Source organism: Trichoderma camerunense (genome assembly GCF_050948025.1).
Source record: "Trichoderma camerunense strain CBS 138272 chromosome Unknown V8C40scaffold_21, whole genome shotgun sequence".
Lineage (NCBI taxonomy): Eukaryota > Fungi > Ascomycota > Sordariomycetes > Hypocreales > Hypocreaceae > Trichoderma > Trichoderma camerunense.
In genome coordinates this window covers 117,623-143,575 of record NW_028145349.1, presented here as the reverse complement: position 1 = coordinate 143,575, position 25,953 = coordinate 117,623, and the positions used below count along the sequence as shown (strand labels likewise).

Here is a 25,953-nt window from a genome sequence, read left to right as displayed (position 1 = left end):
AGCAAAAAGGCAAAAAAGCCTGCAGTCCGCCCAGGATCCGCACAGGGACCGGCCGTCCTTGGCTCAGGCACCGCGGCGCTGCCATTGGCTGCTGGGCTCGGCGGCAGGATGCGCTAATCCAGGAACCGGTCCCCAGTAATCCAGAAGAGGGATGCGGTCATTGGCCCGTGCGAGGCGCTGCTTCGCGTCTTTTAGCTCGTCACCTTTGCTTTTGGACAAAGACCCCTGGCCTTGCGTTCTGCACGAATCCTTGTCCTTTGTTGGCGTTGGTTTGTTTTGCCAAAAACGAGCTTGTGTGCATGCAGGTACCAGGACTTGCTGCCTTGGTGCCTTGGTGCCTTGGTGACTTGATGAGGTGCTGCATTATCGATATCGCACCAAGGTACCAGCGCGCCTGCTGTGGCTTTTCCCTCCCTGGTTCAGCTCCCCTTCAATATCCGCCACAGACAGCCATGGCGGCACCATCGGATCACTTATCGTGCTGCTTTTTTTGGTTCGAGCAAGGGAACTTGTGGCGCCGTCAGCACCCATTTCGAGTACTGAGTCGTGCTGTTATTATTGAATACGGGATCAATTGCCAGCTTGCAGACAGCTTTACCGCTACTTCATGAGCAGCACTTGATTCAATGGCGAAACCACCAACTACATGATCCTCGTACCATACAGCAGAGGTCCCCTGCTTCATACAGTTCGGCCTCACTAGGATCTGTCTGACAGCACCCAGATTTCGAGAAGCAGGAAGAGCACGTGTCCTCGTATGTGTTGTGCTCACACACAAGTACTACTGTACGCCAACACGAAATCTGGACTTTACACTCTCACGCCGCCATATTCCCGTTAAACATCGCCAGTGCTAATACTCCATCTCCGAGACAACACCACCTCGGCCCCCAACCCACACCCTCTCCCAATATCCTCTCTACCCTTCTCTTTCCCCTTACCTCTGTAATTTTTCCCAGACTTTCAATCCCACTCGCCCCAATGTCTCGACTAAACTACAGTAAACGCGCTACCCGGCTCTCAACTCGGTCTACGAGCTAGCTGGGGTTCATGAAACACCCCCCTTTGGCCTTGGCATGCAAACTGGTGATTGCTTAGTAGTATTTCCGTCGTCATTATGCAGGCCAGCCCTGGCATCATCAACCCCCAAAAGAGCCATTTTCTCTCCATCCTTCCACTGTACCACTGTAAGATAGTTAGAGTAAAAAAAAGAAGAAAAAGACCCATCCCCTGACTTGTTTTTTTGCTACCTTCCCGAGCCTTCTATCGCTCCTCAGATTAGGTCAAGCAGAAATAGGAAACCTCTGCGAACGAAATAAAAGAAGCTCGGGAGAACAAGACACCAAAAACTTCCCGAGTAGGTAGGCCGTTTCACTTTGACCATCTGCTCCCCCCTCCCCACCCCAAGGCTGAATTTATGTTCGTCGGATACGCTCGCAAATCGACCGATGTAAAGAAACAATTTCTTTTACCTTGGGTTCGCCCATATCCGGCACTTTGTCCCATTTCGCTTCTGAAGGGAAGGGAGGATAAAAACCTCGTGTCCTGCGGGTCCCGGATCGGACGACCCAACGAGTCGATGGAGCATGTCGATGGGAGGGGACCGTGCAATCCCAATCCAAACGCCCAAAGAAACATCTTACTCGGTCGGCCTGCTCCCCCAAAAATTCGCGGAGGCGGGGACCAGTTCTTTTGCCCGGGCTCCCGGACTAATGTAATTCGAACTTTGGTCCGTTTGTCCAGGCTTCTTTCTTACCTAGGCGGAAAAAACGCCAAGCTTCCATCTTGTGCGCCGTCCCAACGCGCTTCGTATTTGGGCAATTCCCGCGATAATCAAATAAATCACACACCGAAAAGAGACATGCGTCTTCGGCCGAGTCATCGCGGCACATAGGCCATCTCCCCAGCCCGCAATTAAGGATCAAAAACAAGGTCCCGGGCTCCCGGCTGGCTGTGGGAAATTTGCTTGTTTGACTATGTCTCAGAGAAACATCCATGGGACTCAGCTCATACCCGTGTTAAGAGTAATATCTACCAGTACCGTACTGCACAAACTCCGAGCTGTGTTTGCGGCTTCTACTAATATGATGCGATACGCCATCCTCATCTAATATACTGTAGTGTAGGGTGTCTAATACAAAATTAAGCCCACCAAAAGAGCGCCACACAGCAACAGGCGGCCTCCTCACGTTTAGTGCTACCCATTCACTCGAACAATCCCATTTTACCCGCGGGATTCTAGCTAGTTAGTCCAACGTGTTTAGCTCGCAAAGTGTGGCTTGTCCTATTCCCCTACGGAGATTCTGCGGGTACATGTATCTTTGGTTTAACTTCCATGTTGTTTTTAATCCAGGAACTAGATGGAACCAAAATCGCGGGCCCTTTGTTCGCCTCAAAGCTCCAGATGGAACCACTTAGACGGCTAAATTCATCACCGTGACAAGAAAAATCTGCTGTTAATTTGTCGTACATCATCATCATGGATATTTTTTCTTCGCTCTGCTTATTCTATACCGCTAATATATCTCCGTAAATAGTATACATATAGTACACATAAGGAAAACACACTTGGACGTATCTGTATCCATCCCAAGATGCTTCCCCGTCCGTCCGTCTAGGCAAATAGTATATCTAATAAATCCGCTCATGGTATTGTAAAGAGCCAAACAATGAACCGCCCTGGGGGGCAAAATCCCTTTTAATAAAAATGACGTACCAAAAAAAAATCACATCGAATCCTCCATCTGTCGACTTCGCGTCTTCGTCCAGCTGTCCTTGTCCTCTTTGCCTCCCTGGCTTTCCAGCCCAAGGCCTCTTTCAACCCACTCTTTGCTCTCCATGTGGCTTAATCGACTTAGGGCTCTGGCAAACGCAAATGCCTCTTCCTCACCAGCAAATAGGTTCGAGTTCTTGAGCTTATCAACGACGTTGGTTTCGAGATTCTCGAGATTCTCCATCACGTTTTCCGTAGCGGCCTTTGTAGTCTCGGCTGTCGGGTTACTTTGCAGTAGTGTCTCAGCAATTTCATCCCGCGACACAAACAGTTCAGCCAAGGGCTTCTCAGTAGTAAGCACAAGCTTAGCATTCCCCTCATAAACAGCGTCGATAAAAGTAATGAAGCGGCGCGCAAGGTCCCGCTCGCGAATCGTCATGCCAGGCACCTCGGTGACGATAAAGGCATCGTATTTGCGCACCAGCTCGAGGTAGTCCGCCGCCGATTTGGGCTTCTTGATAAGCTCGTCAAACGTGAACCAGGCGCACCGCCCGCTGACGCGCGGGACAAAAATGTCGCGCCCCCAGACCCTCTGCGTCTCGGAGCGTGGCGCAAAGTTCTCCGAGTCGCCGAGGAAGCGGAACCATTTCTCTGCGTGCGACTCGGCGTGCTGGTCCAGGGCGGTGTGGTATACGCCCGAGGGTGGCCGAGGGATCTTGCGGTAGTCGGTTGGTGAATCGAGATTGATGACGTGTAGGCGGTTCTTGAGTAGTTTGATTGCCGGGATGAATGAGTCTCGCTGAATGCCATTCTTGTAGAGATCATCAGGATGTCGGTTCGACGTCGTTACCAGGACTACACCGTGAGACATGAGGCTTTCTAGTAGCCTGTTCATTCAAGTTAGCCTATCGTCTTATTGAATTTACAATGACTTCAAGCAAAAAGAAGCTTACCTCCGCAGAATCATGGCATCTGCCACATCCGTGCACTGAAACTCGTCAAAGCAAAGCACATTGCCCTGCTCCGCAATGTCCGCCGCAACAAACGGCACGGCATCAATATCACTGCCATGCTGTATCTTCAGCTTGTGCAGCCTCTTGTGGACATCCTGCATAAAGTTGTGGAAGTGTATCCTCGTCTTCGTCTTGACCGTGCTGGGTAGCGTATCGTAGAACAGGTCCATGAGCATCGTCTTGCCACTGCCCACATCACCAAATAGATACAGTCCCCGAGGTAGATTCTCGGGAATATCTTTAATTGTAGCCTTTGTGGCGCCTCCATTGCCGAATAGCGAGGAGAAGACAGATTTCTTGGCGGGCTTGAGGAGATCGAAGCTGGGATGGACAACAGGCGGTGCATGGTAGTTGCGAAGCTCATTGTGGAGATGTTGCAGGTTCTCGATGATGCCTGCATTGAAGAACCAGTTAGATATAGCTACAAAGAGACATTGTCATCGCGCAAGCTCACCTCGTTGATGCTCGTCGTTCCGCAGAATCCCAGCGTCTACCCGCCGGTCATACTCCTCCAACGGACCCAATCCGACCACCGGACGATCTGAAACGGTCGCCATAGATCTCGTCGTCGCCAGTGAAACCTGATATGTACCACGCTTGGCTCGAGCATCGAGATATCTTCCAACGCCGCCACTCAATCCCGCTCGCATGACCACGGGTTGTGCCGACTGCACCCGAAACGACCTGGTAAACTGCCGGCTCCGAGCGCAACACGCCGAGCAGCTTATCCGGCTCAAGGGCCTGCTAGCCACGACACTTCCTCGCATTTTTGCAGTCTCGGAAGTTAGTATCTGGAGAGCACGACGTCGGAGAAAGGCGAGCGAGAAGTCATATATATGGGCGGAACTAGAAACATCTGATGATGTAGTTTTTAGTGGCGGTGCGGCTCAGGCGGAATAACGCCATGCGGGTCGATTCCGAACTACCGAGTTTCGGAGGCGTCCGGGCATTGCATGGAATTTGTGACAGCATCACATGGCAGTTAAGCCGTGGTTTAGGCGCTGGCTCCGGACATGAGTGACGTTGTGAGCGCACTTTGGGCAAGGAAAAATAGGTTGTAATTGATTGAGCAGAGTCTGTTTCACGGCTTCTACCAACAGAGGTTAACGAATGGTTTTTCGTCATATTACCAATTCTGTTGTCAATTAATTATCCTTCATCTCTCTCTCTCTTTTTCTTTCAGATGTGGTACAGACAGTTAACGCGACTAAATAGTACATGCACAGAGTTGCGACGACTTCATACCTACTAAAAAAAAAAATTGCATACGGCCGCGATACCCTAGAATATATCCGAATCAGATATTTTCAACTCGTCTTTAATATTCACAACTCATCTCAACACCACTCACAACCCTTTATAATACACTCCATAAACAATCTGGTTTTTTTTTTTTTTTTTTTTGGTCTCTGCTTTTACTATGTTTCTTACTAACACACCAAGGTGTCAAAGCCTCGTTTCTAACCCACGTGCCAATTCCCACTCTTTCACGTCAAGAGCGGGCAACATTACGCACGCAGATAAGAACAAGGCGCTCAAATAATAAAAGCACTCAAATTTGTAAGGACGTTCTAGGCCTTCTAGTTAACAAATCTCCCACCCGTTTAGCCGTCTTACCAACAACTTCTCTCATCCAGTCAGCGCAACTTTCTCTCCTCAAGTACAAGAAAAAAAAAGCCACTAATTTAGTCAGCCATTTTCCCAGCAAGCGGGTTGCGGGCAATACTAAGCATTTGGGGGCACATGTAGTATTAGTCTACCTTAGTCTTGCTCCACGCGCCGCGAGGCTGGCGAAGCAAAACTAGATGGTAAACGGCCCTTCACTGGAGCAATACTCGGAAAGAGTAATATTCTAATCGTTTACGACCAGATAACGCAGAGCTAAAATGCAAGCAAAAAAGGTTGTCGCCCGGCATCATATTAACACAATCGCCTTTGGGGGGTATATCTAACTCGCCACCTAATATCATACACCAAACGCAGGTACATACACATTCGTATCCATCTCGTCCAAAGAAAAACTCTGGAATGAAGCCCTTGATCGTATAGCTGCCCGTAGACAAAATCATTCACCAGTTATTCTACCAGATCACAAACTGTGCTTAACAATTGACATTTGATATTCAACTCGATCCCTTCCTCGAGGTTGCCAAGGGACCAAAGAAACAAGGTATAGATGGCATAAGTTGGTTGCAACATCGTAAGCCGGGTATCTGCTCCTTTTGGCATGTCTTTAATGACAGGAACCAGGGGGTTCTGCCGGGGTCCACACATAAACTCAGGCCATCGTTCCGCATTGAGACTTCCGCATTGAACTCTTCCTCAGAGGCTATGCCTCGATCGTGTCCACTGCCGGGATCCTTGACGGCCCTCGTGTCATCGGGCACAAAGCAGCAGATAGCGTCCCCCATTGCTTCTGGAAGCATCCGCGTATCTCGTTGCCGCATTGTTGACTCGATAGGGCGGCTCCGTAGGTCGAAGACACCATGTGCGATACAGACCGGCCGGCATCCAGGGACTGATTTGGCTTTGTCCTTTGCGATTTCGCGATTTCGCGCGTGTCGTGGCTGGGGCCCTGTCGCGTTGCCCACCCAGCAACGTCTGGCGCATGGCGCACCTAGATTCCACGACATCTCTTGCGATCAAACCCAGCAGAGTCTCGTGCTCTCGCTAACCATGCGAGTCTCTGTTTGGGGAAACACATGAAATCGTCTCGTACATCAGAACGCCAAAGCTATGAGGGGGTCGTCGTGCGTAAATTCATCTTTCGGCTTGTTGCATCAATAGTAGCCGCCCCCGGGAGGAGGCGGAGGTTGAGGAGGCTGAGGAAAATCGCGACTTGTAGGAGTATGGTAGGGATTCATGGGAATGTAATTCAGCGCTGCGGGATTTTCTCCGACTGCTGCTTGAGTGGTTCCGCCGTGTTGAGAGACGTCTTCGAGCAGTGAACTTGAAGGGTTCATGTGTTGGAAGGAAGACGACCTTAGAGAGGCCGCAGGCCCTTCGGTGAAGACTGGCGAAGTGTAAGTATGCGGCCCTTGCGGCACTACCTGCTGTGGAGCGACGTGAGGATGTCCGAATGATTGCATGGCAACCTGCTGAGGATCCCATGGGGCGGCGCTGACTGATGATAAGCTTGCCGATGGCATTTCCCTGGTCACCTGGCTGGGCAGGGGAAAAGGCACGCTGGAATCCAGAGACACGGGCCTTCGAGGGGCAATGATTTGTTGAAGTGCCTGAACCGGGTCTGTCGAGGAAGAGGCTCCGGCCTGTTGTAGGAGGAAGGAAGAAATGTAGTCGTCTTGGAAGCCGTGTTTGTGAAGCAGTTCTCGTAGTTGTCTGTTCTCTTCAGCCACTCGCCGAGCTGCGAGCTGCACCTCGGAACTTGCCTCGACACCAGACAGCTCATAAGCTCTTAGGCGCTGCTCAAGCTCCGCGATGTATTCCCTCCTCCGAGCACGAGATCTTCTCTGGTTGTCTCGGATGCGAGCAAGGTTGGCTTTTTGCTGTCGTGAGGGAAAGAGGAGAAGGGGTAAGTCGGCCACTGATTCCAAGCTAAATGTTGATTGGGGGAGGAGAGGAGAGGAGGGGAAAACATGATACACGGGCTGAACCACTTACTGCAGGAGTTGACATTTAGGGCCCGATTTGACTTGGCCGCATAAATAGCGACCTATCGCTCGAATCCGGAAGAAGGTTTGTTAAAGATGGCGTCCGCAAGGGGGAGGGGAGCGCGGAGGCAGGGCGTAAATATGCAGCGCTGACGGCGGACTTTTTTTTTTCTCGGTGGCATATAGCGATGGAGTAGATATTGGAGGGGTCTGAAAAGGTTGTCTCGTCAAACAAGATGGTGAAATCCATATACTCAAAGCCACAACAACCATGACCTCGAGTCCGTATGGGGGATCTTGGATATACAAGATGGCCGGAAGAAGAGAAGAAAGAAAAAAGAGAAGAGGCGATATGGGTTAAAAAAGAATATTAGGAAAGAAAGGTCAGCAAGATCCACCAAGCAAGTCGCGGCCCTGGACGGCGACAACGAAGGACGAAAGAAACGGGTCTGTCTGCTTCTAAGTGCCCCGGAGAGAATGGATTCAGGAACATCCGTGTCTTCCAAGGACGGAGGTGTCAAGAGTTCGGCGGCCGAGGAATAAAGGCAAACATGGGCATTTGTTGTCCCCTCTCGTTTCCCACTCTCACTCTCACTCTCTCAGACAGCCGTACCTCTTTAAAAGGCGACCAGAGGAGCTATCCAGCCAGCAATAAGCGGGGAGGAGAAGGAGACACGACAACGAACCCAGGCGCACACAGGTCACCTTTCACCTTGCACGGGCAAAAAAGAGTCCCTGGCTCTGATATAGGGATGAGGAAGAGGTAATTTGGGGGACCCAGGTAGCTTATTAGGCGGGAAATCGGGAGATGTACTTGGCAAGTCTGGACACAAGAACTGCTTGTCTTGCGTACCCTAGGCTTAGGTCTAATACCGTATGGATGCCATGTTGGACACGGGAAGCGCGCTAAAAGACGAGCAGCGTGGGCAGCCAGCCCCAGATAGCAAGCAGTTACATGGAGAGGTCCAGCCTCCACAAAGAATTCGTACTAAGCTAGCCCGCCCACGTTTATTCGTGTGTATCCATGGATGTCGGTTTGGAGCTGGGGCGAGATGCGCCACTCACGGGTCGACGATGCCGCCCAAGTCTCTGGAGTGTGCAAGCCACCTCGGCGAGCAATAATAACACCGCCTCGGACGTCGAAAGGTATGCAGCCACGCCTCTGATCCACGTGTAGATGGCCAGTGTATCGTACTAGCCGGTGGCCACGTAGGGCTGCGAGCACAAGAGAGAGAAGCGGATATGGATATCAAAGGGGAGAAGGACGTTCGCCCCTAGTAGCCGCTCTGGTCTGGCACGTCACTTTGAGCCCAGTGCCCGATGGTGGGCGCTTTGGGCGGGTCTCTGTCGAGGTCCGGGATTTAATATGTAGAGATGCGTGTTTACATGCACATGTGAGTGCGCAAAGCTTGCTAGTAAGATGGTCTAAAGCAGGCTGGCAGATTTGCCAAGTTGCCTGTGCTGTGCTGTGCGGTGCTGTGCTGGTTGGCCCCGGCACAGGTCGCTGCCTCTCTTGGTCTTGGGCTACCAGCCTCCCCTGCTCGCAATAGACGTGCTGTGGACATAGCGAAATACGGCGTAATATCACTGTCTCTCTTTTTGCGGAGGGCGACCCAGACGCCAGACCAAAGAGACAAGAGGCAGAGCCTGGGGGGGTGCGGGCGGGATGCCGTGCCTGCGGTTCGTTCGGACAGACTGACAGGGCCGCCTCTTCCCTCACGCGCACAGTACAGGACACACCAAGCTCCGTAGTTACGCGGACATGCTTTGTTCGGTGTGACAGCATTTGACGGCGCAGAGATGGGCGATCATGAGACAATCCCTTGCTGGAGCCACACTCCCGACAGACTGGATTCTGACATGCCATGGTGGTACGCCAGCGCCGTTATGGCGGGGCAAGAGGCTGCTTAGCCCTAGCGACGCCATCTTGTGTCCTGTGCGAGGACGGCCGTCAGAGGGCAGGATTTTGGGTTTGTGGTGGTTTTGCTTGGTGCCCGCGCGCTTGCAAGCATCCACGGCCTTTGGTTCCCCCTCCTTACGGGAGCCCTCCGAGTGGGAGATGACGGCTTGCGACGAGGACGAAGAGGAGGAGCAGCAGGAGGAGTCGAGAGAGAAGAGGGGAGTCGACAAGCAAGCAAACAAGCACAGCACGGTACATGCATGAGCCGGGGCGCGTTCCGACAGACAGTGCAGATTCGAATTCAGACTCTGACACCCCGGTCTGTTGCCATGTGGTTTCTAGTCCCAGGTCCGGGGTGTTAAAATTGAATCGTGTTTGTTGTATGAGAGAAAAGAGATGGCAGCAGATTAGAGGACCTTGATGAAAACGCCACTCATCCGTAGTTACATTGCAACTGTTTCCGAGAAGGAGCGCCTGGTCTGCCACACGCCCCCCCAATCTTGGTATGTACAGGGCAAGCACGTACTAAGGCAAGATGGATGGAGATCAAGGCGAAGAAAAAAAAAAAAAAAAAAAGAGGTACCTGAACTGGAGGCCGTGCATTGCTGGGTTACTAAGGCAAGTTCCGTCGTACATGTAGCAAAATACTCGATATAGTGGTATCCGGTACTAGCGGTTCGCGGCCGGGTTCGTGCTCGAGCTGCCCCTCTTCCACGTTGTTTCTCAGTGCACCGAACGGGCCTTGCAGGGTTCAAATGTTCCTTGCCTGCTAGATACTGTACTGCTTGACTGCCTTATTAGTATGGAGGTACTTTAGGTGAGGAGTGAGGGCATCCCATCAAATGAACATCAAGTTGAGGGTAAATTAACACCGATTATGAAAACATGGCCAAGAGATGAATGAGGTCATGTACCCCTACACAGCCGCCATGTTCCTCGTTCTTTCCGGCCCCCGATGCGATGCTGTGTACATATTGCCTGACGACTAAGGTTTCCACCCATCGAAACCTTCTGGCGCTGGAGGTGCCGCTGGAGGTGCCTGGGCTCGTAACCCAGCGTTGATCACGAGGCGCTCGATTTCTCTCGATACGGGATGCGCACCTTTTCAGCCCTCCAGTGAGCTTTAGTGTGAAAGTGACTGTAAGTGTGTGTGTGTGTTGGCCTGTGCCTTAGCTGCAAAGTGTTTTTCCTGTGCTGAGTTGTATCTCACATTCCTCTCTCTGACGGCTGTCGCTGGATCTTGGCTCAAGCTCAAGCTCACCCAACCGCTGGCGATGATGCGAATGACTTCACACGAGACTGACAAAAGCTTCTCACCCTCTCTCGCGACCTCGCTGCTCCTCTCATTTCCTGCTCTGGCCCTTCTCCTCTTCTCTCAGCAGCACCAACCTGAAAACGTGTACAGTATCGCAAAGTATGCGTGCAAAGTCTTAAGTAAATTGGCTCCTCATCTCGGCTCACCCCGGCGTCTCCCCACGATGATACGCTGACCCAGCTCGAGCTCAATTTCAGCCGCGACACAAGTCAAATCAAATCACATTGCATGCCATGGGTCTGGTTCCGCGCGCCTCTCGACTGGCACGCTAGCTTCGCATGGGTGACTGATCGTGAAACGCAGCAGCGGGTGCAGCAGCTCCCCTCGCAATTGAAGATTGACATGTTATCCGGTGAGTCTTGCGAGGGCGCAATTTCGCCGTGCATCTACTACTACAAGAATGGATCCTAGAGCAAGAATCAAGACTAACCTTCTCCACCGTGACGAACTGCTTCAGGGAGTTCCGGCCAGTCAACTCGCGGGGGTGACTGTGCTCCCGAGTTTTCAACTCTGGGTTGGCAGACAGCTAAGAGTTGAGTTGCAGCCTTTTCCAGCCCAACGGCCTATTTTTCGTTTCTTTTCTCGCCGCATCGGAATACGGCCGTGCTCTACGGAGTACTGTCTAGTTAGTTGCTTGCCTCGCCCTTGGTTTGAATCGAACTGCCGACGGATAACAAGGCAAACAACCATCCGCACACCCAACGCCTCCGTCCTCAGGGTTGAGCCACCACCCCCATCTCTGCTGGAATAGAGTTCCTCGTCGTTTTGTATTTATGCCCTCGATGGCTCGGTTTCCTCTCAGCTCCCAAGAGTTGCCAGCTACCAAAAGGCTGAGAGCAAAAAAAAGGGCTGACAGCCCAGCCAGAGGGACAGTACGAATAGGGAGGCGCCACAGACTGGGCTGGACGTGTGAGCAGAACAGCCAGAAAGGGAAACCGACGCGACACCATTCGCCTCTCTGGTAGCGGCTGAACTGGCTGATTACGTATGAGCTGAACAAAATGTAGAAGCCAAAAAACCACCTGAAGCGCCGTGATCTGGAGGGCCGAGAAAGGCAAATCGAGTCTGGCCCGGCAGCCGATCTGGATCCAAAAGCTTAAAAAAGGGCTTGCCAAATGGAGCGATAGAGTACCCCTATCCACGTGAATTTGCCCTATGGACGACACTAACGGGGGCTCCAGACGAAGCGACTGGACAACGGTCTTTGCCGCAGCTGCGCGAAGCCGATGCTACGGAGTACTGTGCCGTCCGTACGCAGAGGCCTGTGTATGCTACTCCGTATGCTATGCCTAATACTAATACTCCGTCGACGCTACTGCTATTACCGGGCCTGAGCGGTCGACCCAAATCTCTTTTCTTCCGCAGCTTTAACCAACCAATGGTTACACTACATGAAACTAGACAACTCGAGCCGTCGCGGCGAACCAAGAGCCGATGGCCAGAGCCGGCACCGGTGGCAATGCCAAGGAAGGGTCCCCGAAAATCACGGACCTCCGCCACTGGGTTCCGCGGCCGATATGCGGCCATACTCGTGCGTCGTGCTTCGGGCTTCAAGTGTTGTTTTGTTTTGCCATCCCGTCCCGTTTACTTGCCCCTAGCAGAGCTGAATTGTGGCCCAGGAGTCGCCGAAGCCGTTGAAGATTTATGGATAATTCCCCGACATTCAGATTCATCGTGTCGTACGATTATGATGCGTCCATCTGGGCGGCAAAACGGCTTTACTCCTCGGGAATATCCAGAACTTCTGCAAGAACAGCTGTTCTGGCCTACGGCTTCTTCCGTTTCCCCAATGCCGTCCTTTTTACCCAAAGCGGGAAGTTTTTGGTGTCCCTATTTTTTCCTGTTCCTTTTTTACTAAGCACCACAGCCACATCCCAGATCCCAGATCTGGGCAAGGCTAGGGGCCAACTCGTTCATGCGTCCGAGTATAAATAGCGACTCGGACAAAAAAAACCACTGGATTACTATATTTGGCACGGCATAGCTCTGGGACTATTTGGATGCGGTGAGACGCTGCCTGATGCTTACATACCCGTGCCTTAATGATCCTATTCCTGGTCCGAGCTTTCTTGGGTGGTTGTCAGAGGGCCAAGTATTGCTGCCTCTTATACAGCCTCCAAAGGCTGCTCTGCTGGCAAAAAAAGAAGCTGCAAAACTTGCATGACAACAAATATGACATTTTTGCATCCATTATCAATTTCAATGACAGTTTTCCGCCGCCGTAATGGCATCGCATAACACCGACAATGATGTTTCAGTGACTCTAAGCTCCCAAGACACGACTGCAGTCTATTCCCAAAGGGGCGCCAACTTACACAGCTAAACATGCATGGATGCATGGGGGCTTTGCGTGGCGCAGACTGATTTGAGCCAAGATCGGATGCTCGTTGGCTGGTTGCTTGGGCTTTTTTCGTGTTTTTCCAAGATCTGCGCCATTGGACCCTCCTGTTCACGAGAATCAACGTGTAATACGAGAGGGAGCTATCCGAATCCTTCGGGATCGACCTCCGTATTTAAGGAGCTATGTCCCAGCTCTTGTTGTTGTTCTCCTTTTTGTAAAGTAAGCTGCTCTGCATTGCTCTCTTAATAGCATCCTCCTGCTTTCAATCATCTAGCGATTGTCTGTCTGTTTGCTTTCTTTTCTTTTTGATATATATCATCGCGTGTGATTATACTTGCATATACAAAATGCCTTCCATCAAGAGCCTCCTTTCGGCCTTTGCCCTTGCGTACCTGGCCAACGCAACCACCATCAAGATTACAGCCACCTCCTCCAACACTTTTGACCCTTCAACCATCACGGCAAAGGATGGCGACGTCTTGGAGTTCATTTTCGAGCCCAAGAACCATTCCGTGGTCGCTGGTGACTACCGCTACCCTTGCTCTCCCCTCGAGCTCGGCACCGGCTTCTTCTCTGGCTTCTTTGCGACATCCAGCGGCGAAAATGTACGTCTCATCTCCTGCAAACACTACTTTTAGGTAGCCATATCCTAACATGTGACATTTAGGACAAAGTCTTTCGCGTAGAAATCAACGGAACCGACACCATCCCGTTCTACTCTTCGCAGGGCAACGAGTGCGCCGGCGGCATGGTTGGCATCATCAACCCCAAGGGCAACCAGACCCTCGACGACTACAAGAAGCGCGCTTCAACCCTGGCAAGGAGTGTCTCCCCCGGCCGAACATCCTTTGGCGGAGAGATTGCAGACAACGACAGCAGCTCAGACAACTCCACCAACAGCGACGGCAACGGAAAGGGTGGTAGCAGCGGTGGCAGCAGCTCCGGAAAGGGAGGCAGCAGTGGAAGCGGCAGCGGCAGCTCGGGCGACAGCTCTTCTGACAAGGACGGCAAGGATAACGGCAGCGTCTCTTTGTCTATCTCTATTGGCGCCCTGGCACTCGCTTTCATGATGGCGATCTAAGTGTGCTCTGCTCTGGATTGGATGGTGCTTTTTTGGAAAGCAAATCGTTAGATACCCTATTAGACTGGATTTGCTGCTGTGCCCTGTCAAGTCAGAGGAAAGTAGTGCTTATGGGCTGGATTGATGTCGGCCTTAACTGTGGATACATGAAGCGTGTTGATTTAGCTAGCTTGTCATCCCATCAGCGTATAGAACATGAGACAATAATAATAATTTGGTAATGCACGTTAATTACGTTCGATTACATATCCTAACTGTTTTGAGAATGTGCCCAGAATACTCCTATATAAGCATACTATATATCCTAGCTTCTGGCGAATTTGTTTTGTTTTGGATATAGATTTATAATACGAACAACAACCAAGTCTCTTACCATCGGTCGAACAGTCTGACCGATGGTGAATGAAAATGGCAACTTTGACAATCTGTATCAACGGCGACAGCCGACGCTTGTTCTTCCTTTGCAAGAGAAGAGCGTAGGCATTTCACTTATGAAGTCGTATGGCAACACAACACGAGGCTGCTGACTGGGCGCTCTGAGGTAAGCATTTCGCGCTCGCGTCTTCTTGCTTGCCAGCCCTGGTTTCTGGATGGCCTTTCTGGTGTACTTTCATGTACGAGAAATTACATGACGTTGAAGCACGCTCGAGTCAGAGTTCCATGGTTCTAGGTTATTATATGAAGATGCAATTTCATATAAGTGAAGCCTTTAATGAAGATACTTTGCTAATCTTAAGGATCCTTATTGACTATACGGAGTATTTGAGTTTTATTACTCTAGTTCTGAAGACCAAGGATCTTCCATGGATGCATCTGCTATTATAGGCTGGTATCAGGTCACTTGAACAATTTGCTCGTCACCAAAAATAGTCGTGGCCTCATGATCTTGATTACACACTCCCAGTGGCATTTGTGGCAATCTTAGTAATAATAGACTTGATCAATCTGACACACTTTCTGCTACGAGTACTACCAACACATAAAGGTATGAGTTTCATTGGTCTAGGTGTAGTTTGATGCAAGTTTCTCCGAATGGCGTAAATGTCATCAAGAATACTATTGAACGAGTGCTATTAGATTGTAAATTGAATGACTTTTTTCAGAGGATGTCCTCTACCAGAGCAGTAAGTCGTCTCTTGCTATGTCTAGCCTAGTACATGTAGATATTTTATATCCCAGCGCACCAATTTTAGTATCTTGTTACATCATTTCATCGTCGGTTTGTGAGTCTGAACTCACAGTCGACCTTGCTAGTCGCTGCCTTTCTAATTTCTAGATCGTCTGTGTGCGATGATTCTGGATCGTGTGCTAGGTTGGAATGGCCTTGCCGTTGACAATTCCGTCGATCCTGGTGACTTCTTCACAGGTGCTGGACCATTGTCGCGATAGAAGATTTGTAGGGCGTCGAATAAAGTCGTTCGAATGAGCCATGCTCCTGCGTTGGCGATGGCAGAGAAATCTCTCGGCCAACGGCTTTGTTTGGGATTGCCATAGCTTCAGTTTTGTCTTCTGTGTCTGGAGGCTATGCAAAGGTCTGCCCAATGGTATGGGGAAGCTGTCGGGAGGGCATCTTTGGCTTGCCCTGCAACTGTGAAAGACACCTTACATGGGGAGGTATCGTGATTCTCAAGTAAATAAAACAAGTCAGCCGTGGTGACCATGATCTGGAATGATTTGATCCGCCTTGTTGCTCATGGTGTGGGCATTTGCGATGGTATTTCAGTGCCCCGGTAGGCTAGTCAAGGGAAGCACGTATGCCATGAAAGCCGCAGGATATCCGATCTCTGTCAGGATCTGGCGCCAAACTTGAATGATATACTCTGCTCGCTCGCTTCGTCCGGTCGTGTGAGGATCCAGCACGTACAAGTGTGGCGCCTTGTTTGTCTCTTCTTGATAGTACCTATCGAAGATGATTGCGACCCAGCCCCCGGTACCTCGGCCTACTTCGACTATACTGAGGAGGAATCGTCGTCTCACGAACACGCTGAGCAGGGCCCTGAGCCTCGAGGAGAGAGATTGGGTTCTCCGCCGTGCCGTAGGGGACGTCATCCGCAAACTGACCCTCGGGCTCCGAGCTCAGTGCCACCTTCTTGTCAGGATGGATGACCAGCGGTTGGTTTGGGACGTAGAACAATCCATCCAGGCCCTGTGCCTGACCATGTAGTACTGACATCATCTCAAGCCCGTTGGGCTGCTGGCAATCTTGCAGCCGAATCAAGAAGTTGTGCGTGTCCGCAAGATAGGCCCACCAACCTTTGCCCTTGGAGGATGTGTCTCGATAAACGAGGCGTGAGATATCGAACGGAATTTTTCGCTCTTGGTGCCAGATACTTCGTCTGTTACTCTTGGTTCCCCTGAAAGTCTAGACACATAATTTCAAGGCTTTCTGTGTATCACTTGATGCGGGAGTTTGGGAGTCATCTCTTGATGAGGGAGAGTTATCGCTGCGGATTGATGCTGAGGGGCATCCATTTGTTCGTTCGTTTGTGTGCGTTTTTGTGAACATTGATGTCTCGCCAGTTTGAAGGGGTAGATGGTCCTCATACTGAAAGCCACAAGAGAGTCGGAAGCGTAGTCTTTGGGTTGAAATGGTTGTTTGCAAGAATGTCAATGCGACAAGCCTCGTGAAGATTAACACCTGTGGTCATGATGTTTATGTTGGCAACGAAAACTTGCGTCTCTGAAGCCTAGAGGCACACATTCGCAGATGCCGGAAGCGTCACCGAAGGTATAACCCGTCACATTGTTTGTTTGGGTTGTCGTGACGGCTGTTGAGTTGCTCATAATCTTTCGTGTGCCCGGACTTCTTGCTGTCTGTTTTGCTCATTGTCTTGTATCCGCCCATGTGGTGGCTCTCAAGTGATGTGAGTATCGCATGGATACTCACTGTGGCCTGTCCATCTGAGGTTGTATTATTTCTTGTTGTTGGGAGCTCCATTTTCTAGAATGAGGTGAAGGTATCCCTGTGTTATTAGGCGTGATTGAGCTTCCAAAGTTCAGCTACGCCAGAAAAAGCTGCAAGTCGATGACGGCCCATTGTACATCTACAACATTCTTCATACCTTATTCTGCCATATCTGCTGAGAACATGGGAGCTCAAAAACTTGTCCTGTCTCCAGCTCATGGAAGGAGCTTCTCTGTACATCGGACGCCGTGGATTCAGACATCTCGTGGACGGCTTTATGGTTGCTAGCTGCGCCATAGTTATGAGAGTCTCCAGTTTTGGACGTTGATTGGCATCCAGTAAAACTGGATTTGGACCCGAGTAGAAAGTCCGCCGTTGGAAACAATGGCCGAGCACGAGAGCAGTGTGGCCCCAAGATTAGGCTGATGTACTCATTTTCTTTGTTATCGTCTCCCACGCCTCTTTTCGAGTGGTAGAGACAGAGAGGATGAAAAATGGATATGGAGATCGTATAGAGAGCCGCCGAAGAGTGGCTGGATGTAGTCGATATAGTGTGATAGGGGTACATGTAATACACAAGCGCTATCGTCACTATATTCCGGGGCTCTAGAGATATCCTCGAGGATTGCCTGAGCATAGTGTAAATCGGCAGAGTATCTGTTTCACATGCGAGGCAACATTTTGAATGTCCCTTGGAAGCGGGTGTAAGTGATTCCAGAAGGAGAGTGGGAATGTCGATGTTCGTGATGTACTCGGTTTATTGTGCCAGATTCATGTTTGTTGCTTGTTTGTGGTAAAACTTCACGGCGGTGACCCCTCTTGCGTATTGTGCGTGCGCGGTCACATTGCGGGCAGTGGCGCTATGGTCTCGAATGGGAACATCTCACGCTGATGGCGTTTGAGACCACCAACAGCAACAGCCGCTGCATCGCGTATGACCGCTTCTGAGATCTGAGCGATACAGGCGCACTAGGGAACATTTTCATCGAGACCGTCAAAAGAGCATAGTGGCTTTCTCCTTTAGCAGTAGCAACAGCTACGTCAGGGACGTCAGTTAACCCAGTGCAACTTTCACCACCGTCAGTGCAAAGAGGGACTTACATGCAACACTACAGTCCGTGGGGTGACAAAGGAGCATCGGTATGTCTGACTTGCTTCGCCTGTCTGTGTGGCTGATTTGCCTGGGTTGTCTGTGTATCTGATCTGTGTGTCTGTGTCTGTATGCTCTATTGTATCCCAGTTGTGGTCTTCATCGGCCATGTCAGTTGTGGCCTCAGAGTCAACTGGTAGTTATAGACTGCTCAGATAAAGTTGTAACGGAAACAGCCGACCTATTTATCTTCCACAAACTCAACCCAATTCACTAGACTTCTGATATCAGAAAAGAGAAAACATCAAAGAAGAGGGCATATCCGTGTCATTCACCGCTTCATCCACATTCTAATGCAGAGACGCGATAGAGATAACGCAAAAGCCCGTTGACACACCATCATCAATGAGTCATTCACATATACTGCTGTCTCTATGATGTAGAATCAACGCATTCATCCGCCTTCATTGAGTACAAGATTAGGCAGAGAGCGGCATCATGCAGTATCTTCAGGATCATCACGAATTCACCTGACAGCTCACCATATCGTCATCTTTCAGAGTTGTTGAATCGGCATTTTTTCAGTTGATACGCGTTACACAAGATAAGAAGCCGACTGTTGTGCTATTCCCCAACACATCACAGCATTCTAAAACACACAGAAGCCTCCCCATCACTGATTAAGGATAGAGACGCAAAGCTTGCCCTCAAACGACAAACTTGCCACCACAACCTCCACACACTTCTCCCTGCGAGTCCCCCACCGCATCCACACTCCCAAGGTGCTCCTCCGCCAACTTCTCCAGCTCAGAGACCTTGAGACAGCGCATCTTACAGACGCCGCAGACTCGAGATATCCCGGGTGCCAAGATGGGGATGCCAGATGTGGCACATATAGCTGCGTAAGGCGTTAGCATGACGTGAGACAAGAGAGAAAAGAAAGAAAACAAGTTGATTCCGTACCGAATGCATGGCGGTTTTCGCAAGTAGCTACATCATCCTTGATAGATAGCCGAGACTCACAGAATACACAAGGCAAACTTTTAGCCACATGCTTGAATAATTGCCTCAATGGATTAGCCTGCTGTCTGCGGGACGAAGTTTTGTACCCTGGGGTCACGCCAGGAACGTCGCCTCCCAATCCGTACATCCATTCCCATACCCGGCCCTCCGTGGTTAGTGGCTTAGAGATTGGTCTCACGCGCTGGGGTTTGTCGTCGGCATCAGCAGAAACTTGCCAATCAAAGTGAACATTTGAAACGCCTCGACGATCGGGATGCTGGGTATCGTGCTTCGAGGCAAGGACGGCAGTACATCCATCGCCGGGGGACTTGGCCAACCCCCAAAGGCGAAATCGGTATGGGTGGACCTGCAAAACGGGCTCGGCTGACGCTGGAGGTGCGTCCTGCATCGCCTTGTCTTCATCTTCAGAGTCCGACTCGAAATCGGAGTCCACGCCGTATAATGCGGCCCTTCGAGAGACGAGGCGGGCATTCTGGTCCCCTATATCTTCTACCCATTGCGGGAGATTTTCTTCGGGCAAGTTTGTCTGATACCAGTCAAGATTTGTGGAGGTGGCGGATAGCCGAACCAGAGAATAGTATGGAATCGGGGGCTTATTATTGGGATCGGGATCATGCACGATGAGACCTAGGGCGAAATTATAAGAACATGAATAATACGCCGATACGATATTTCAACGTTACCTGTGATGGGATTTGTCGATATATCATCTTCGTCGGCATAGGCTGAAGCGCATTCCCATATCGAGTGCGGAGGCGACGGCTCACTTAAGATGCCGTTGAGCACAACCTGGAAAGACTTGATTGTGAATGGAGATGTGATGATACCTCGGGCAGTATGAGAATCTCCCTCGGTCCATATCTGCTCTCATTAGCGTCAACAATCTTATTTGGTTATACACAACAATTGTCACTTACCGCATCCTCCCACTCAATTAACGCGTCACTGGAGAGAGGGAGACATATTGTAGTAGTGTCGCTTCGTTCGGCTTCCACGTCGGGCAACTCGCCCCTCTCCCAATCACCATACAATACGATCCTGCGGAAGCCAGCATGGTTTTTCGACAGATATGCAAGGGTTGCGGTTCTGTTTCCATTGTTGACTAGCCAGGGGCTCCATTTAAGGGAAAAGATGCTGCCTTGAGGACTGAAATCCGGATCTTGGGGATCTATATCCTAACGAAAAGTAAGTCAAAAGTTTGGACGGATTAGCATCGGGTAGACTCACTTCCTTGTGAGAGCCCCGTCCATCAATTCTGATGTGCTCCGTCAAAGTCCAAACCCATTCTTGCTCAGAGCCGCGTTTGGAAGAATCTCGGCGACGATGATACTGGATGCTCATGACAACAATTTGGCCCATGTCATTCAGGTAGGCCAACAAGGCTCTTCCTGGGGCAATCTCCTTGGCCCACGAAAACGAGACGATGCGCTCGTCCATGATTCGAAACCCGTCTTCGGAATTGGAATCTGGAATCGGAAGCCTGGCTCCCAAGCCCCAAAGTACCCTCCAATTCTTAAAGGTCCGAGTTCTCATGCTCGACGTGGCGGATGACTGGCTATCGGCCTGCTCCCCAAATGTGATGAGATTGCCAGTAGTTGTCAGGGCCATCAGCACTGGCCGTGAGTTACAGCCAAGCCCGTTTGGCGACCACTCTACTCTGATGACTTGTCCCAAGGCTGCGCCAGACCCTGTGACCGTTCCAGTACCAACGCCTCTGAAACTGCCCTCGTCGCCCGTTCTAGGAGCTGGTAGTCTGATGCCTACTTGGGCACACAGCTGGCCATTTATCTTGGTATTTGGATTGATAACGGCAGACGGCTGGAGAGAGAGCGCAAACTGATACTGTGAGGCATCTCGTTCATCAGCGTCGGCATCGTGGCCGGCCAAATAGTCAGGCAGGAAGATGTAGATGCATTCTTGCGTCGCAACGGCCAGTTCAGCGTCGCATGACCAGGCAAGGGCATGTGGCGATGGCGGGCGCGAAGTGAGAGAAAGCGTCTGGAGGGGACGCGCCTAAGACGATTGGTGGCCGAGGTCAGTAACGAAATTGATGCCGATATGCTGAACTCGTGAGCAAAAGAGTCTGCAGTGCAAAGAAAGAAGCCAAGAATAGAGCTACCGACTGGGGTAAGGGAAGCTGGAGAAGGAAGAGCTGGGATTGTTCTATACATATGAAGACACTATAGATTGCTAGAATATTGAAGAGAGAAGATATTCAACAAAAAATCAACATTGGAATCGAGAAATACCCATTCAAATGCCATGTCCCATCACCTCAAAGCTTGCTCTCAACTCACCCTGAATCGGTCCATGCTATGGAGGGCTAGGCGTAGCCAATTTCATCAGAACGCGCGGGTGTACAATCTGATTCATTGGTATCTTTCACGTCTGCATGCGAAAAATCCAGTTTTCGCCCGGCAGGGTCGTCGAGATGAAAGGTTTGTGAACAAGGTTCAATCGTGAAGAATGCTGGATGAGACTGGCACGTCTAATTTGCTGCTGACTAAGGCATTCACCAGCGTGGACCGTCCATGATATCACAGCCTTTGTTATTGAATTGACCTTGAATTAAATCATTGGGAACATCTCTCTTTATATACAATTATTCCAAAGATTTTCTATTTATTTCTGCTAGAGCTTGATTAATCTCGCGCTAAGATGGGTGATGTATGATCTAAATTTAACTTTGATGCTTCATAAAAACAAAACAAAACCAGTACAAAAAAACAACCGCAAATTATGCTTCCAACAATGTGCCAACTCCCCACAATAGCGCACATCCAGCGAGCGCCGTGGCTCCAATGACCTTCTTCGTCCACCAGTCATCCTCGGTGAGAGCTTTGGCGCCCTGGATTTTCCTTGCCGGCGCCGTGGGAACGCTGGCGGGAATGGACGACACGTTATGGCGGGCCGCATCTTCCTCGGCCTCCCTCTTCCTCAACATGGCGATGGTCTTACTTAGTTCGACTAGCTCTTCCTCCAAGGCCAAGTCCTTGGCTCGGTCAACCTCGACGTTTTGAATGTTGCCGAAGAAGTCGGTGATGAGGCGGCTGCGCGCGGCCTCTTCTCCGCCAGGGAAGAGATCATAGCGAACGCCAGCGGTGGAGTGGATTTTTTCGTAGTCGTAGCTGTCAAACAGCTCGCCGACGGTCTTTTTGCTGCCGAGGTCCTGGACATGGGCTTCGAGAAATTCTAGGTTGTAGTAGGTGTATCGGTCGATGACTGCGACGCCGACATCGTTGTCGGCGTGATGCGAATATGATGATTGGTCGAGCTCGGATGATCCAGTGGCAATGATGTTGGGAGAGTAAAGTCTGCTGTACATGGTGTTTGCCTGGCAGGTATCGATCATGAATAGAATCTCGTGGTATCTGTATCATATCACAGGTCAGTTGGATCCTGCTGCAACAAGATGTAGGAAAGTATAATGCGCACCTCTTCTTCTCCCACATCTGCTCAAAGGCATCAGCAAGATCAAATGCGCCAATCTCCTCAGCATCCTGAAACTTGAGAAACTCGTTTCCACCGTGACCCGTCATGTACACAAAGATGTTGCTTCGGTCGTCGGTCAGCAGGCGCTTGCTTCGGGGTGTTTCGTCGCCGACACGGTCCGTCAAGAGACGGATAAAGTTCTCAACAGTGACCTCGTATCCACGGTAGTCGACCTCGATGTTGTCGCCGTACAGGTCGACTGCACGGTCTGAATTGCTGTAGACGGTGCCGGGGAACGCATTTCGAGGGTTGCAGGCCATGTCGTCGGGTAGCATGAGGATGATTTGCGAGTCGGGGATGCCAAGGCGCTTCACCGTTCGGTACATGGACAGGACATTGGCGAGATGACGGTAATTGAACCAGAAGCGTGATGTGCAGACCAGGACGGCCCAGTTGCTCGTGTGCTCGGCGACTGAGGCCGATGCGAGCAGCAGCGAGGCCACGATGGCCTTGAAGCTCAGGCCCGAGAGCTTCATCGCGACGGCGGTGATGGTGTTTGTGGTGGGATGTGATAACGAACGACTGGATACCTCGTAGATTCGTGGGTACTATATTGCTAGCTTGACGGAGGTTGTCGCGAAGCCATAGCCATGCAGATTGATTGCATGTATCGATCAATGAGCTGCAGGTATGTGGTCAAGTCCAGCTCGGCAATCTTGGGCGCTTACAAATCTGGGCCCCCTTTTTTACCAACTGTTTCATGGGTAGAATAGAAAGTAGAGAGTACGAAGTTAAACTCTGGGCTATGGCGTTTAGATTAAGTATTCAGTACCTTCCTCTGAAAATGTGCCCTGAAAATGACTACCGCGGGGCGTGTGGAGCAGCACAGAGGGGTGCATCTTGGATAAAGGAAGTACCCGTTGCTAGCGGCCGCTAATAAAGCATGTGACGGAGCAAGCAAAATTACAAATCCGGAGAAGTATCACCGGGGACTTACGATATTAACTGCTTGGATGAAGAAGTCACTTGAGATGGTGGGTTTAGGGAGTAAATACTTCTTGCCTATACGGATATACGGATAGAGAGGAGAATATATCCGGGATGAGTGGCGCGATCCGACATCTCGGTGCCGGATCATGTAAGCGGTCAAGTGTGGTGTTAAGCTGATATAAAGACGCCTCTTCGGAAGCCCTCCGCGAGATGCATTAGTAGGCACACCCTCGGCTGTACAGTATGCACTCGCAGACCATCTTTGTTGCCCGTAATATCAGCAAGTGACACACATACAGAGCAACTGAGACGCCATGGATACACGTAAGAGGATGTGGTCGTATTGCTTAGTAGGTGCCAAGCCAGGAGTATCAAGTCCAACACACATTGGAAGCATTAGTAAGATGGCAAAAGCAGAGGCAAAGGATGCGATGCGATGCGATGCGATGCGATGCAAATACGGCAAACCTCCATAAACGAACATACGAGTACTACTCTGGATTGGTTTACTATTTTGATATTTTGATAGACGAGATGAGAGACATGGCGCTCCAACATGATGCGTCGTCAGTGCGGATGCTTCAATTGTTTGCCCTTGCGTCGCAATCATGCGAATCTTGACCAACACCCGTCCAACGACCTCTACCGTCTTTGGCCAAGGCCTGGGTCCGAGGGTCGCGCCTTGATACGCCAAGGACTCGAAATCCCGATACCCAGCAACAAAACTTTACTTCTCGGATCTCAGAGGCTATTCTACAGAGCCGGACGTACCTACTGATACACACAAAACACTGCTCAGAGACTCGTCAACGACGCGGAGTCTCACAACGTAGCGGCGCTACAAGTCATAGAGTAGAGCACAAAGAGCAACAAAGATAGTAGATAGGGATGTTTTCATTGGACATCATAGCTACAGAATACATAAGTACCTAAGACAAGTGCCAAAATGAAACGCTGCAACTGCCATCAAGAGGGGGGGGGGGGCACGTATATCTGTACAAAACCATAGCCCTTGCGAACCACTGTTGTATGATAGGTACAGACAAACCAGCTAAACGTTGATGAGGAGACCCATTTCAACGAGCGTCTTGGTCACATTCTCGGGGACAAGAGGCCCCCTGCCGCTAAAAAAGACCTTGTGGGTGTTCACGGGCCTTATGACCGCGGCATAGTAAGTACCGGGGCGAGGGTTGCTATCGGAGCCGCTTGGGACACTCTCCTGGTTATTGGCTTTGACGTTCCAGCTCGTAGGAATCAACTCCATCACGTCCACATTAATGACGGAGGCGGGCAAGTTGAGAGTGAAGGGTTCTTCGGTGTCCCACTGGATCTCCATCTCAGCCATGGTGGTGGGCAGCTTGGCAAAGTTGCCAATCTCAAGGGCAATCAGGCTGTCAAGCCCATTGTCCATGATGTATGTAGCAAACTGGGCTACGAATTCGGCAGAAATGTCGGCCTTGGCAATGGGCGAGGGGCCTGCGGCGAATTCGATGGGAACCAAGCCGTTCTCGGTAATCTTGAAGAAGGTGGCGTGTATCTTGTTGACATCGAGAACCTTGATCTCCGTGGCCCTGTTCCAGGTAAATCCATGGACTCCCATGGCTGTATCGAGGCGGACCGTGCCATCAGGAATGATAGCATGGCGATGCGCAGAGTGGGCACGGACAACGTGACCCATGGAGTGGTGGCGAATGATATCGTTCAGGGCCTTGATGTGTTCGGGATGCTTGGAATGGAGATGGGGCTGGTCCTCGAAGTAGGGAAGCTCATTGTACCTGCAATGCCATACAATGATATTAGCATGATTCAAGGATGATGGCAGTGTTAGACCTACACGAAGCGAGCGATGTCCAGGTCTTTTGCATTGAGCGGCTGTCCAAGGCCAGGAGCAACCGCAGGGTCGAAGGCTGCCGTAGCTGGAGCAGCCATTTTGGTGGGATACAGAGTATATGGTAAGGAGTAGATCAAAGCTGTACGGGGCGTGTGGAATTCTTCTCCTTTGCGGCAGTCTGAAGATGGAGGAAGACGGTCTTTGACGGGGTGAATCGCCTCTTAAAGTAGTGTTATTCGGCAGGAGAAAGCGCAGACGTGGTCCGTTTGTCAAGACTGCCGAATGGCGGATATGGTGTCATGTAGATTCCCACTGGGGACTTGGAAAGATGAAAGGTGCAAGATGACTTCAACAACTGTATGGCTACGTTCTATCTATCAGCTCAACGAAAGGCTGCTTGCTCAGGCAGCTCAACAAAAGGCGGCTATCTACATTGCCAATTCACTCGAGCCTGAAGCCTGCTTCCGTGCCATCTCATACCTTCATGTGGTCTTCCGTACAGAGTTGGAAGATTTCAGAGTTGCAAATCAACACTCCCGTCCAACGAACGGGGCTACGGCCCGTCATCAAACGGGCTTCAAAATATTCAATGTTGTGTCACACTGCGAGTTGGATTGTAGTCACACGTGCCACCCTGATCTCCGTGGCTGGGTCGTCCAGCTACCTTTTCTTTCTTTCTTTCTTATTTCCCTTCCCGCTTCTCTTTCA

The 25,953-nt window shown here is 50.7% G+C and overlaps 11 protein-coding genes across 11 annotated transcripts; 4 read left to right on the top strand and 7 right to left on the bottom strand.

Moving 5' to 3' along the window:
* Positions 1-936: 936 nt before the first annotated feature.
* On the bottom strand, positions 937-1,697 carry V8C40DRAFT_255817 (uncharacterized protein). Its single transcript, XM_083218137.1, has one exon. The coding sequence runs from the start codon at positions 1,636-1,638 to the stop codon at positions 1,372-1,374; it is 267 nt and encodes an 88-aa protein (XP_083068607.1). The 5' UTR covers positions 1,639-1,697; the 3' UTR covers positions 937-1,371.
* Positions 1,698-2,603: 906 nt separating this feature from the next.
* Positions 2,604-4,756, bottom strand: V8C40DRAFT_112309 (AFG1-like ATPase-domain-containing protein). The gene is made up of 3 exons (XM_083210808.1): positions 4,181-4,756; positions 3,667-4,120; positions 2,604-3,600 (listed from the first exon to the last, which is right to left on the bottom strand). Exons 1-3 carry the CDS (start codon positions 4,491-4,493, stop codon positions 2,727-2,729), a joined length of 1,641 nt encoding a protein of 546 aa, XP_083068606.1. The 5' UTR covers positions 4,494-4,756; the 3' UTR covers positions 2,604-2,726.
* A 1,750-nt stretch (positions 4,757-6,506) lies between these two features.
* Positions 6,507-7,362, bottom strand: V8C40DRAFT_270009 (uncharacterized protein; the record flags this gene model as incomplete). The annotated part of the gene is made up of 2 exons (XM_083220147.1): positions 6,507-7,232; positions 7,348-7,362. 2 exons carry the CDS (start codon positions 7,360-7,362, stop codon positions 6,507-6,509), a joined length of 741 nt encoding a protein of 246 aa, XP_083068605.1.
* A 798-nt stretch (positions 7,363-8,160) lies between these two features.
* V8C40DRAFT_112295 (uncharacterized protein) lies at positions 8,161-8,523 on the top strand. Its single transcript, XM_083210807.1, has one exon. It carries the CDS (start codon positions 8,214-8,216, stop codon positions 8,457-8,459), a length of 246 nt encoding a protein of 81 aa, XP_083068604.1. The 5' UTR covers positions 8,161-8,213; the 3' UTR covers positions 8,460-8,523.
* A 390-nt stretch (positions 8,524-8,913) lies between these two features.
* On the top strand, positions 8,914-9,531 carry V8C40DRAFT_255814 (uncharacterized protein). The gene has a single exon (XM_083218136.1). The coding sequence runs from the start codon at positions 9,148-9,150 to the stop codon at positions 9,499-9,501; it is 354 nt and encodes a 117-aa protein (XP_083068603.1). The 5' UTR covers positions 8,914-9,147; the 3' UTR covers positions 9,502-9,531.
* Positions 9,532-11,643: 2,112 nt separating this feature from the next.
* Positions 11,644-12,646, top strand: V8C40DRAFT_112287 (uncharacterized protein). The gene is made up of 2 exons (XM_083210806.1): positions 11,644-11,680; positions 11,734-12,646. Exon 2 carries the CDS (start codon positions 11,838-11,840, stop codon positions 12,408-12,410), a length of 573 nt encoding a protein of 190 aa, XP_083068602.1. The 5' UTR covers positions 11,644-11,680; positions 11,734-11,837; the 3' UTR covers positions 12,411-12,646.
* Positions 12,647-13,058: 412 nt separating this feature from the next.
* Positions 13,059-14,201, top strand: V8C40DRAFT_255807 (cupredoxin domain-containing protein). Its single transcript, XM_083218135.1, has 2 exons — positions 13,059-13,498; positions 13,561-14,201. Exons 1-2 carry the CDS (start codon positions 13,241-13,243, stop codon positions 13,972-13,974), a joined length of 672 nt encoding a protein of 223 aa, XP_083068601.1. The 5' UTR covers positions 13,059-13,240; the 3' UTR covers positions 13,975-14,201.
* A 1,673-nt stretch (positions 14,202-15,874) lies between these two features.
* On the bottom strand, positions 15,875-16,622 carry V8C40DRAFT_270007 (uncharacterized protein; the record flags this gene model as incomplete). The annotated part of the gene is made up of 2 exons (XM_083220146.1): positions 15,875-16,336; positions 16,521-16,622. 2 exons carry the CDS (start codon positions 16,620-16,622, stop codon positions 15,875-15,877), a joined length of 564 nt encoding a protein of 187 aa, XP_083068600.1.
* Positions 16,623-18,541: 1,919 nt separating this feature from the next.
* On the bottom strand, positions 18,542-21,440 carry V8C40DRAFT_255805 (transcription factor IIIC subunit delta N-term domain-containing protein). Its single transcript, XM_083218134.1, has 6 exons — positions 21,290-21,440; positions 20,220-21,005; positions 19,910-20,167; positions 19,676-19,853; positions 18,933-19,619; positions 18,542-18,867 (listed from the first exon to the last, which is right to left on the bottom strand). Exons 1-6 carry the CDS (start codon positions 21,302-21,304, stop codon positions 18,677-18,679), a joined length of 2,115 nt encoding a protein of 704 aa, XP_083068599.1. The 5' UTR covers positions 21,305-21,440; the 3' UTR covers positions 18,542-18,676.
* A 143-nt stretch (positions 21,441-21,583) lies between these two features.
* On the bottom strand, positions 21,584-23,186 carry V8C40DRAFT_255804 (peptidase C13 family-domain-containing protein). Its single transcript, XM_083218133.1, has 2 exons — positions 22,428-23,186; positions 21,584-22,363 (listed from the first exon to the last, which is right to left on the bottom strand). The coding sequence occupies exons 1-2, from the start codon at positions 22,958-22,960 to the stop codon at positions 21,730-21,732; spliced, it is 1,167 nt and encodes a 388-aa protein (XP_083068598.1). The 5' UTR covers positions 22,961-23,186; the 3' UTR covers positions 21,584-21,729.
* A 1,279-nt stretch (positions 23,187-24,465) lies between these two features.
* On the bottom strand, positions 24,466-25,343 carry V8C40DRAFT_283138 (uncharacterized protein; the record flags this gene model as incomplete). Its single annotated transcript, XM_083221905.1, has 2 exons — positions 24,466-25,189; positions 25,249-25,343. The coding sequence occupies 2 exons, from the start codon at positions 25,341-25,343 to the stop codon at positions 24,466-24,468; spliced, it is 819 nt and encodes a 272-aa protein (XP_083068597.1).
* Between the last annotated feature and the right edge of the window lie 610 nt (positions 25,344-25,953).